Here is a 12,917-nt window from a genome sequence, read left to right on the forward strand (position 1 = left end):
TCCATGCACGGACGAATATCTTCTGATTCCTTATGCAGGCGACTAATAACTTTATTGCTAAAGTAATCAAACTCAATAAACACTTGCATGTCACTTGCATGGAGAAGTTACTGCTATCTAAAGTATCTAACCAGATCTTCTAGTAATATAAGGTAATATTTATGCAGCTATGATAACACACATGGCTGAGCCCTGACTACAGGCTTTAGAAGCATGCTTCTGACAACCAGATGGTAGTGTGGTTAGGAAGAGATGTAGACACCACCGCGGAGAACTTCCAAGTCTTCGCTTGTGCTGTTGATGGATGGATAAGCGGCAACAGACTCTAGAATAATAGTATCAACATTTAAATCTTGGCAGTGTATGCAGAGAACTTTCCTTTAGTAAAGATTAGGAAGGGAAAATAAATGTTGTCTCGAAATCCTGGTTCAATTTCATTCATGTGTTAAAGAATCTTTACGATTTCTTCCAATTTACTCGCAAGGCAATTACTGCAAATGTGTTTAGTGCCAGAATTCTGGCTCAACTGCCCTAGTTTCTAGATTAGGGGGGAAAAAAAACCTTCGCCTGGTACATAAGGCCTTCTATGTAAACATAAAATATACTTGTTAAGTGCAAATTATATTATGAACAGACCAACTGAAGGCAGGGAGAGGTACCTCGACAGAAGACGGCATTGGCAGCTCAACGGCACAGGCTTGGACTCGCATGAAGCATTCTTCAATCTGGATTTTGTGCTCCTTCTGCTGAATCACATTCTGTGCAACTGAAGAGAGGTAGTAAAAAATATTATTGGATAAAGTCACTTGTGCTCGCCCAGTGAAACACTACCATTCCGCCTTAAAGTTTCCCTTTCAAACCTGTACACTTTTATTAATTCCCACACAAATATATTGGTCACTAAAATGTAATTTTCCAGCCCAAAACACAAACTAAGCCATGGTACAGCTCAATTATTACAGAAAATGAGTACTTTACCATCCTGCAGGTGAGTAAATACCAGATATTACTATTACATAACTTAACAATACTAATTTACTTGACAGCCAGGATTCAATACCATGATCAGCGAGATGTTTCCAAGGCTCTCAAGCTAAGTATTAAGGGCCAGATTACGACGGATTTTTGCATGTGCAATTGGGATTTAGATCCATTTGCGCATGCAAAAATTCTGTGGGCCATGTACTAAACCTATTTTGCGAGTCGCAAATAATTTGCGACTTGCAAAATAGTGTTTAGTGACTCGCTATTAGGAAGGGGCGTTCCCTCCCTAATAGCGACTCCAACAGCTAAGTAAGAATGTTTTACGACCGGAATTGAGGTCGCAAAACACTTGCAGCACTTAAAAAATGAAAAGTTTTTTGTTTTTTTTTAAATGCATCCCGTTTTCCTTTAAGGAAAACGGGTTGCATTTAAAAAAGAAAACATTATTTAAAAGCAGTCCCAGACATGGAGGTCTACTGACCCCAGCAGGCCACCATCCCTGGGAAGGCTCGCCATTCCCAATGGGGTCGTAAATTGCTACAGCCTCATTAATATTCATGACGCATGTACTTTTCGACCCCATTGGGAATCGCAATCAGTGTCTCAGACACTGTTGTATATTGGAAATTGCGACTCGCAATTTGGGAGTCGTAATTTCCAATGGTCATACATTTGGCCCTAAATCCCTGAGCTTTCCTGTAGCATTTTATATGGGTTTCATTTTGGCGTGCAGGCTGCCTTAGAATGACATATCAAGTAAATTATTCAACTTAGGATCCTGTTTTGAGGGATGCTGAATTGTGACCCTGAGTACAGACTAAAGATGCTATACGCTGCACTGTACCAGTCTGAAGGCGCCCGTGTCCTTCCAAACATAACCGGATACAACAGAGGGTCTATTTGAACAGTTCTTTAGTTCAGTGCCCAAGAGTGAGTTTCTTTTGGACCAGGGCCTTAGCATGTTCTAGGGCACGCATCATTCTTACCCTCTGCCTTTTCAAAGGTGATTAAAGCCGTCCCTCCAGACATTGGATACAGAATTTTAGGTCTTATCTCAGTGCAGCATTCTTTTGACTTCCCTTCGCTGAGGGCACCTTTAAAAAACACTTGTCTCTCTGGCCTCGCACTTGAGATCTGAAAGATATAATTTTGTGATAAAAATGAAAGGTTTGAAACAATTACTGAGCACGCTAGGGGTACAGTTGTGGCGCAATACCAGGTGTGTATGTAATAACAACTGCGATTGATCTTTCGGTTACTTCATTCAACGCATCATTCTACCTTCAGCCTGCTTGTGACTTTCTGATCACTTACTAAATCTAACTCAATAATAAGAAAACCTCCCCAAAACCGTAATACAAGGAATTCCAAACATTTCTGTAGCATTTTTTACAACCACACAGTTTTTCACCCTCTTCATCTTGTGTATGGCCGCTATCGAATAGGTTTAGGAGAAAAATACAACATACAAAAGTTACGTAAATCTTACATGACTGACTCTAGGCATACTGTTTTCTGGAATACAATTTTTATTAAAATGCCATGAGGAAATTTCATAAAAGGGAACAGGTGCATTTACTTAACTTTGACATACATCCCTCTCTTAGCAGCGCATTCCAATATGGGTTTATGTGGTAGATTTCTATAAACACAACACACGCCACCATTTGCATGGATCTTTTCAGGAAGCATCAGAGAACCTCTGGACCTTCACGATTCTACTTTCTATCCCTTACTACCAATCACAATTGTAATGAGCATGTGGATGCACACCAATGTTCATATTCATCCACAGTTAAATCAAAGAGGACACTGTTCCATGATAATGGGCGCATGAATGTCACCCACCATAGAGGGGGAGAAAAGAGGTGAGAGAAAGGCAGAGGTGAGAGAAGAGGAAAAGAGGCAGATGTATATCCCCAATTTCAAGGAAAGCAATCCCGAAGGGGAAGACCAAGTCTTGCCTCTTACTCGCCCTCACACACCCCGAAGGATGTCATGCTTCATCATCGGGCTTTTAGTGCTCCTCGTCAGACCGGCGCTGCAATGTCTGACGAGCCCCTGAAGGGTCTCTTTAGCGGAAATCTTTTAAAACAGAAACAGCCGTATGGTGTGTGCGGGTGTGGGGGCGGGGCAGGTATGGGAAAGGATCCCGTGAAGAGTAGTGAATAAGTGCAGGCAGGAAAAGTTAAAACTACCTAAGGCCATCCACTGGATGGTAGTTTATTCTTGTGGTGTCCTTGGTAGACTAAAAAACCAAAATATTAGTGAGTTACATGGGGCTCAATGTGCCAGTGTAACTAGTCACAAGGTCGACATGTTTCACGCTTACATGTCCTATTGATCAGTCGCGTTTCTTCAGGACCTAAAAATGAGGGGTTAAGAAAGGTGCACGTCAGTGAAGGGAAGGGGAAGTAGGTTACGCAGTACCTCAGAGCGAATGCGGCACCTAACGGCCTGGTGATTCGGACAGCACCCCGCATATTTCTTGACCACCCAGTTTTCAGGAAAGAATGCAGCCAGATCGCGTGGAAATGCACCCGCGATGGGCTCATCCTTATCATCAGCACAGCAAAGCGCATCTCCGAGGCACTGATCATCAAGATCATGGCCTACGAGACAACCATATCTGAGTGTTTTCCTCCTTTTTCCTCTTTCTGCCCCCTTTAGGCACCACATGGACGGATCAACTTATAGTGATCATTAGTTTACCCTAGGACTTCTCACCAGGGTACACCACGAGCCTTACAGGGTTACCACTGCGTAACCTACTTTCCCTTCCCTTCACTGACGTGCACCTTTCCTAACTCCTCATTTTTAGGTCCTGAAGAAACGCAATACAATTTGTTATTTTTATAAATCTACAATTAAACAGAAAAACCAAACAGTAAAATCATCATCGTCACGCCCTGGTTAGTGTATAGAGAGGGTATATGTCGTCTACGGAGTCATACTGCATTAGATGAGTCCTCATCTTCTTGGTGATTAGGAGTATTAATAATAGTATCATTACCTTGGCTCATGGAGAGTTCAGGCATGCCCATCCCTTCTTCCTCATCCCCGTTTTGTCTCCCATCCTCCCGAGAAGGACTGCATCTCCCCCACATTCATGCACACTCATGTTTATATTGTCCCACACCCATATTCATATTTACAGATATCAACATTCATGCACATCTCATATTTATATTATAATTGTAACAATGCGTGACACTTTGCGACAAGGCAGAGCTTGTTGGGGATCGTGTTGTCAGTGTTGGACGCAAATTTTGGGAGCCAGAGGGAGTAAAAGGTTCCTCTTGGAAAACATCCTTACCATTTATTTTCTTCAGAAAGTGATATATATATATATATATGTATCTGTATTTCGGCTTGAGTTGGTTAGCCCATCCCAAAAACATTTTCTATATTGCTAATAACGTTTTGCCCGCTCGATGAATCTGCATCAAATGTGCACAACTCTGTGTCTACAGATTATGTGTCCTTGTTCCAAAAGAAGGACAGGTTTGTTAAAAGACAATATACAGGTTGTGAAGGCATCAATAATCCGTGCAAAAAAAACTTGTGTGTGTGTGAAAGTTGTACGACATGGTCATTTACAATGGCACGTTTGCTAAAGCATAGTACAGCTGGTCGAGGATTTGAGTTAAAATGAAAACATTTACAAACATAAACATGGTTAGAAGAGAGGCAGTGCCTCGCAGATTTGTGTGCCCAGAAACGTACGGTCTACAAACCTGGCTACTATCACTTTACCATAAACATACTGGAAATTGTGTTCATCGTTTGCACTTCATATGGTAAAGGAAATTAACAAAAGTGGGGAGAAGGAGGTATGTAATGCTGGCAGCTAACTTACAGACTCAGTATAAGAAGACCTACTGTGAATTCTAATTTCCCCACTCAAATGGTGTCATGTTGGGCAATGCAATGTAATTGGCTAACTCAGTTTCTTTATCAATTACTTCATCTTAGCAACTTAATGTGGCATTCCAGTTTGCAGTGTGAGCTATTGTATTGTAATCGGATTTATAAATAGCATTCATTAAGAGTGAGAAATACTTTAGTTTGACAAATGGCATAAGAGATGCCACACCAAAGGCAACTTATGAGCTATTGAAATTCTGGGAAGTGATCACATTAGTGGAGAAGTGTGGCTCAATGGTTAGAGCGGCAGACCCTGATGCAGAGGTCTAGCCCGGGACCAGGGTTCAATTTCCCGCCTCGGCGGGTCTTGAGCTCAAAAAATTCCACGGACCTGATAATTCTCACCTCGGTGCCTATTCCAATCATGGAGTCCCACTCTGGGCAATAGCTTGCTTAATCTCCACAACGGCCCCCACAACACTAAGGATGCCTGGCCTCCACCTTGGGGGTGCCCAGGAGTGGACACCTCACAGGGAAAGCCAGGATGGGCTCCACAGCGGTATTCGTACAAGCGCCTTGAGACCCTTGCGGGTGAGTAGTGCGCTATACAAGTATCCATTTTTTTACATTTACATTTACACATGCAGCTTCCCAGCCCCTTTCACCTACACATACAGCCCCCTTACCTGCTGTACTGCCCTGGGCTGGTGTGCTCCGTGTTTGCAGCCTGGCAAACATGTACAAATCAGTTCTCAACACAATATGAGGCATGTCTAATTTTTCTTTCCTTCTAAGAAGTCATTAGGAATCCTACTGTCCCAAGAAGACCTCGTGTGCATCAATATACTGATGATAAGTAAATATACATCTTGGTGTATTTGTTAGCAGCTGGCTGATTGATGTCAGACAGACGATTGGGTTAATTCACATTCACAGAGGGCCACATCTACCCCAGATCGAAGAATGGCTTCGGTTCATGTAGCTCAGAGGCTCCTGTCGTTCCCTTGAATTTATACCTCAATCCTTGACTATCCGTTAAAAAGCAAGTATACCAGACTGCGTAGTACCATATCAGTCTCTTCGTAGGGTCAATCCTAACATTCCAGTCCACACCTTCAGCTTCACAGTTTTCATCCTTTCACAGAATAATGGTGTAGTGCCAGGATGATTGGCCTTTCAAAATTCAGCATCACAAGCAAACTGATCCATTTACCTGCTGTGTCAAGGAACTTTACTAGCTGCGCCCCTTGGTGTACAACAAATCGAGGTCATCCATATCAACAAAAAATAGTTCACTTTGCCAAAAAACTCTCACTCACATCACGTCAAACACAGCTGCGAGCCTAAAGGATGGAACTCGAAATTATCAACTTTGTGGAACAACATCATACTCTAACTCAGTTTGGCCCTCTCATTCCTTCCACTCAGGAAAAAGATGAAGACCCTCATCCACTACCTCAGTCACCTTCCTCATGCTCTTCCAGAATCCAACCTTTTCTTACTTTTGGTCCTCACTGTAGAACAGACCCCATTCTTTAGCACCGAGCAACACTGTAGATATGCACAACCATGACTTCCGCAAACATGCAGCTGCATCCCACCCATCTCGGCATGCATTTTCTTTTTCCTGACCTTTTTAAGGAATACTGCTGACATCCAGGGTCAGGACCTCTCTAAAGAAGTACAGTTATTGACAAATAATAGCACAAGCAGACTACATTGTCATCTAGGGTGTATTTCGAATTTGGTTGGGAGACAGGAGGTGTAGGTACTGGGGTGTGGAAATACATATATGTCATAACACAATATTTCCCCTCACTGATGTCACTGAGCGCCAAATGCGCTTGCCAGACGACATGATTAAACGAACCTTGGGCACACACTATACATAGAAAAACTGGTTAGTTTCCGTGCAGTAGTTAATTCTGGTTAAACATTAACATAAGGAAGAAAGTATGTTTCACATAAATAATGCAGTCATCCAAATCTTTGGCGTCAGCAGAGATCTTTTATTTGTAGATCTTGTTCACAGTTCATGTAGCCAACACGTGTTTCGTCGGTTTAGAGACTTCATCAGGGCTGTTATAAGTAGAGCAAAATCCGGGAATGGACACAGTTAAATGGAGGTCAGTAAGCCACACAGGATACATTTCTGCTGTGCCAATTATGAAGATAATAATTAGTGATCAATTCGTAGGAGTCAAAATTATATCTGTTTAATCATAGTAATCATAGACTATGGGAAAATAGTCCAAGGATATCGAGCTATATCTTCAGTGGTTATAGTTGGCAATCAGAAAATTATAAGTGTTAAGGGTCCTGGCGAGGTCAGTGTTTCCGTGATTCCACAGTGTAAAAGGAATAGTGAAGCGCGAGAGTCCGAGTGCAGTCCCTCTAACGCTCTCTCCGTGGCATGACCATTGGCATTCTGTCAGTAGTAAATATCTCCACCTCCAAACACAATATGTAGTTGCTATACATCAAGTCTATCTGGTCAAGTACATTCACTGTTGATTTCTGATGTTTATAATGTGACCTGATCTGAAGTAGCTTGGAGAAGGAATGAGCACCAGCACCATAAAAGGTTATTCTCTTAAAAAAAAGTTGTCAAATAATTCAGTGCATTTCCCAGTAGAGGTATAGCTCACAACTATTTGAATATGCAAAATAGAGTGTCAATGGTAAATTAATTTTAAAAAAAACCATATCCATTTCTTTTAAAATCATTTCAAAGTGATCATAAACAGAAGCTAGAACAATAAACCCAATGGCACTCATTTTGAGTGGCCTGGTTTTATCCTGCAGTATTATGTTGTGTTATTGAAATGTATACAGCGCACGGCTACTCAAAGAGTGTCCCAGCGCTGAACAGACATAATAGCACCAGCAGTGATTGGCTTATGACGATCCATGTCTTTAATTGTTTCTTTAAAGTAGAGAGATCGAAAGTAGTGCGTAGCTTCAAAGGGAGTTTGTTCCGTGTAACCAGAACCAAGATAAGAGAAGGACCTACCGCCTGTTCTGAGCAGGCAGATTCTAGAAACTCTAGCCAATTGTTCAGAAGAGGAACGTAATGTTCTGGAAGGGATGCGGCCATTAATCCACTCCCTCAGACAGCCGGCACCTGAGCCGTGCAAAGTTTTGTGTACCAGGACCATGGATTCAAAAAGAATCTTTTTTTATGGGAAGCCAATGGAGGGCATTCAGATGAGAGAACATGTGTGTTCTCAAGGGAAGATTAAGAATAATATGGGCTGTCGAGTTCTGTACCACAGGAAGTCTGCCTAGAAGGTACTCTGGGAGACCTAGGTAGAGAGTATTCCTGTAATCCAATTTAGAAGTTATTAATACTTGGATTACCATTCTCTTAGAACATTCTGACAAAAGAGACAAGAATGTTTTCAGCATCCGTAGACGCCCGAAGCATGAAACTGTCAGAACCTGGATCTGTGGTTGAAAGGAGAGGGCACTATCGAATTTAATGCCGAAGTTCTTCACTGAGCCGTGCTGAGGGCCCGGGAGGGGAGCGTCCTTCGGCCATAAGGATTTCCATAGGTCTGGTGAAGATGAGCCAGAGGCCATAATCTCCGCCTTATCTGGGTCACATTTTAACTGATTGATGGCAAGCCACTGAAACTAATTAGGGAGGCAGTTTTTAGTAGCCTCCCCAGCAAACTCTTCTCCCTTCCCACAGGAAAAGAGAAGCTGGGTGTCATCTGCATAGGAGATTACCTTAGCTCCAAAAGACTAGGCTAATACCCCTAATGGTATAAGGTAAACATTGAACAAGGTAGGGCTTAGTGGCAAGCCCTGAGGACCAACCGCCTGTGCAGGCACTTTGGAAAAAATAGAAGGCATCCAAACCTCTTGGCTTCTCTCTCCCAAAAAAAGAGGTGAGCCAATTCAGGGATATATCCTTAATCCCGATTGCATGGAGGGGATCAACAAGTCTTCCATGGGGTACAGTATCAAAGGCCGCCGATAAATCCATCATGATCAAGATGGCCTTGCCTCCTATATCTAGGGCGCCCTTTAAATATTCTACAACTTCTAGCAGAGCTGGTTTAGTGCTGAAGTAGGGCTCAAAGCCCGACCAGCTAGGGTGTAAGAGATTGTTCCCCTCCAAGAATTGCGAAAGTTGCAAGTTGACAAAAAGGTAATTTTACCACCCTTCATTTTCGATTGAGGCCAACATGTCGGCACTGCTGCATTCCATTTTGTCCGACCACAGCTTTCAACTCTCAGCCAGATTGCATGTCGATGCGGCCCAACTTCACCTTGAGGAGGGTATGGCCTTAACTTGGCTTAGAAATTACGAAGAGTTTGTTAACGATTGACTTGTGGCTTTAGTGGTCTGTTTGGTGATACCCTGTCCATCACGTGCACTCCAGTATTTCACTACCACCGCAGTGCACGTAGACTGTTTTCATGTGTATTACCACTACTTTACAAAAGAAAGCGTTTCCACTATAGTTGCCTTAATGTGTTCACAGCACTTTCTCTAGCACGTGTAACAATTGTGTCTCTCTCATGTTATCATGAACAGCAAATACTTGAGATGAGGAGTAGGCATATATAAATCTAACAGTTGGGAATGGTTTGACGAGCATGAGACCACTTTCATTAGGAACAAAAAAGACTAGCATTATTGAACAACTAATGGTCATTTGGTCAGAGATGATTTTCAGTTTCCATTCCTGTGATGCTTACATTAACTAAATTGTCACCTCGCTTATTAGATCTTAAGGTGACACCACTGCCTGTGGGAACATCATCTACAGCGGCCATAAAAAAGTATGAAAAAAGTGTAAAAATGCCTGTGATACTCATAAATACTGTTTCTGATGAAAGTGAGATATCGTGCATTATCAGCTTGCTTCACTTTTATGGTATTTTACCAGTACACTGACATTTTGAACGAGAGATGTTATTTTATCGACAACATACGGAGAATTGCTGTAAATATTTATTTCGCTTACATTTTGTTCATTTTTTCTCTCCGCTAGGTCTGGGTTTTTAAGTACACAAATAATACGTGCCTTATACGCTGAGACGTTTCTATGACCTGACAATGGGTATGATGAGTTTATAGGGTGCCTTTCCCTGATTCCTACATTCACTATTCCTACTCACGGTCCTGATGAAGCGCACAGGGATCCATTAGGGACCCACATGTTGTGCGAAACATGTCGACCACCCTTCACTTTTAAACATGACACACTTTTCCACGGGTTGAGAGTAGCAGGAACATACTTATCCCTCCCTATATTTGTAGAAGGAGAGTCTCCAACTCCACCCATTTTTAAACTTACCTAAAGGACTCCTCATTAAAAGTCGTTGGAGTACCGATAGGCAATTTTACCTACACCTTTCACCCACTCAATTGGCCCACACACCCACATGCACAAGTGCGGCACCTCTTAAAAGAACTCCCGCCACAGAGCCCTCTTGTGGGGCCCATGAGGGACTGCAACGCCACCCCCACAAGGAGCATAGCCCGATGATGATGCTTTACACTCGCAAGGGTGTGTGAGGGCAGAAGAACGAACAGGAGGATTCTCCCCACTCACATACACTCAATCTCTCTCTGAAGACTATTATCACTCTCACTCCCAACCATAGCGGGTTGCAGAGTGCTCTCTTTACTCTCTTTTTTAGGAACTGATACCATTTAGTGTTACTGACGATGTCTTTGGGAGCATTGGTACAGGACCTTTAGTTTTTCTAAATAGCTCCTAGTCCCCTCTCTTTCCAGATTGCGTTGATAATCTTTAGAGATGACCTTGGGACTCAAAAAGGTTTTCACAATTTTGAAGACCTGTTTGGATTTATTACCACATTTGGCAATCTTGTTCTCAAAGAAAACTTTTTGGGATAAATGAACCTCCAAGAAATAGTTCTTCAGTGCTAGTTCGTAAGCAATTTTGTCCTCTTAACTGTAGTCTTGCCTCAGTTTCTTTTCAAGATGTTTGCATTGTTTTTGACCTAATCAGAGGTCTTTTCACCCAAACTATCTGTTACCCCACCTTGCTCTTTTGTCTTTCTTTCTTTCCAACCAGATTTCCCTATGCATATTTCACTAGTTATTACCCAGTAACATTTTCACACAAAAGAAAACGCAGGTGTGTGATATTTCTGTAAAACTGTGAATATCGGGGCCGAACCTCACTCTCAGTTGGTTTTGGAGCCGACGAGGATGTTTTGACCTTTCCTTCGGATCCGACGTCTTTGTGGGCCTTGTGGGCTTTCGACGCGGAACCCGCTGACACCGACCCCGAGTCCTGGGACCGGTGCGCAGACGTGCCAGTCTTCGTTTGCGTAGACTCCGTGGAGCCGGCCTTAGCGGGCTTGGACGGCGGCGCCGATGCTGATCCGTGCCGACCATCTTTTTTAGAGGACCCCTCCTCAGACGTCGATTTCGAATGAGCAGCAGCGGAATCGACGGACTTCTTCGACTTCTGCGGACCGGAGGTCGACGGAGTCGATGGAGTAGCGGGGACAGTCGTTTTCGCTGGCACGGCAGCCATCTTAGGGACGCTCGAGTCCTTAAGTTTCGGTTTCGTTTTCGGGTCGGCCATTTTAGATGGAGTCGATCCCGATGCTTTCGGTTTCGGTTTCGATACAGTCTGCTCAGCAAGTAAGTCCGTGGCCGGGCCAGAAGGCGGGGCTGTGGCTTGCGGCATGGGGTCGTGGGTAAGGCCTACAGGCGATCCCGTGACCCGGTCGGTATCCTCGAAACCTTCGGGGCAGAGCTCGTCCCCTGAGCTATCCGCCGCGGCCCCATAAATCTCTTCGTCGTCTCCTACCTCGTCGACGTATTCAAGGCCTTGACCCACGACACCGTCGTCGTCTACCGGATCCGCCTCGACCTCCGTCTCGGGTGGGGAGATCTGAAGATGATGACCCTGGTCCTCTTCATCTTGGTCGCCGAAGATGTTTTCCGGATCCGGGGCCGCCTGTCTAGCTTCCATGCGCACCGCGCGCCGAAGCTTGAGAGTCTTCTTAGACCGGAACTGTGCACAGGCCTTGCACTTGCCGTCGTCGTGTTCAGGCGAAAGGCATTTGTTACAAACGGGGTGTAGATCGATGTGTGGGTACTTGGACCCACAAAGCGGGCAGTATTTAAACGGGCTCCGCTCCATGTCTGAAAAGTTTTGCAGTCGAGTCGCGATGAGAAGGCCTCAAAGTTCGAATAGCGAAACAAGACTCCGCTTATTCCGGCTCCAAGAGACGGAAGACTCGAGACCGTGCGCAGACAATACCGACGCAAAAAACGAGGCCTTTTGGCCGCTAAAAGATAGTTTACTCGGTTTCGACAGAGAGACGTCGAGACCACATCCGAACCCAATGGCGGAAAAAAACAATCTGGGGATGGAGCCGATGCCCATGCGCACTGTAGTCCAGGGGAGGAGCCACCTATCTCAGGATACTTCGAAGACTCTTCCAGGACAACAATGTGCGATCATCCGGACCCAACACTAGGCGGCGATCTAATGCTAAGATATGAATTTAGCAGCCCACATGCCTCGAACCACTAGTTATTACCCAGTAACATTTTCACACAAAAGAAAACGCAGGTGTGTGATATTTCTGTAAAACTGTGAATATCGGGGCCGAATCCTTGTATGTCCAGCTCACTCGGATTGGGGGTCTTGTAGCATTAAGCCTTGCCACATCACCATGAATACTAAAGCTTGAAGACGGTTCCTGCTGCACACTCATATCATGTCAATGAGGAAACACTTTTGATCTTAAAAGACAATGGGCCTGCTTTAGATCTCGGCAGACGGGTTACTCCGTCACAAGAGTGATGAATATCCAATCCACTGAACTATAAATTCCATTATATCATATGGGATTTATATTTCGGCGAACAGGATATTGGTCACTGTTGTTGAGGAGTAGCCTACCGCCAATATCTAGTCCAAATATTTCTTGGTCACTGCCTCTTTCTATTATTATATATAGTCAATAAAATAGGACACCCAGAAGGTAATTACAAAACCTTGTATATTTTTCAGTTTTAATTGTAAGATTGTGATTGCAACAAATCTCTAAACCTCTTC

The 12,917-nt window shown here is 43.7% G+C and overlaps 1 protein-coding gene across 4 annotated transcripts in view; it reads right to left on the minus strand.

Moving 5' to 3' along the window:
- IFI35 (interferon induced protein 35) overlaps nt 1-12,917 on the minus strand; it is a 274,901-nt gene that overhangs the window by 164,933 nt on the left and 97,051 nt on the right. For all 4 annotated transcript variants that reach the window (XM_078645325.1, XM_078645324.1, XM_078645323.1 and 1 more), the window contains 2 exons: nt 1,971-2,118; nt 660-766 (listed from right to left, as the gene is read on the minus strand). In XM_078645325.1, the coding sequence (XP_078501451.1) occupies nt 660-766; nt 1,971-2,118 (255 nt within the window). The remainder of the gene's footprint in view (nt 1-659; nt 767-1,970; nt 2,119-12,917) is intronic.

The sequence above is a fragment of the Lissotriton helveticus genome, chromosome 5_1 (assembly GCF_964261635.1).
Source record: "Lissotriton helveticus chromosome 5_1, aLisHel1.1, whole genome shotgun sequence".
Classification (NCBI taxonomy): domain Eukaryota; kingdom Metazoa; phylum Chordata; class Amphibia; order Caudata; family Salamandridae; genus Lissotriton; species Lissotriton helveticus.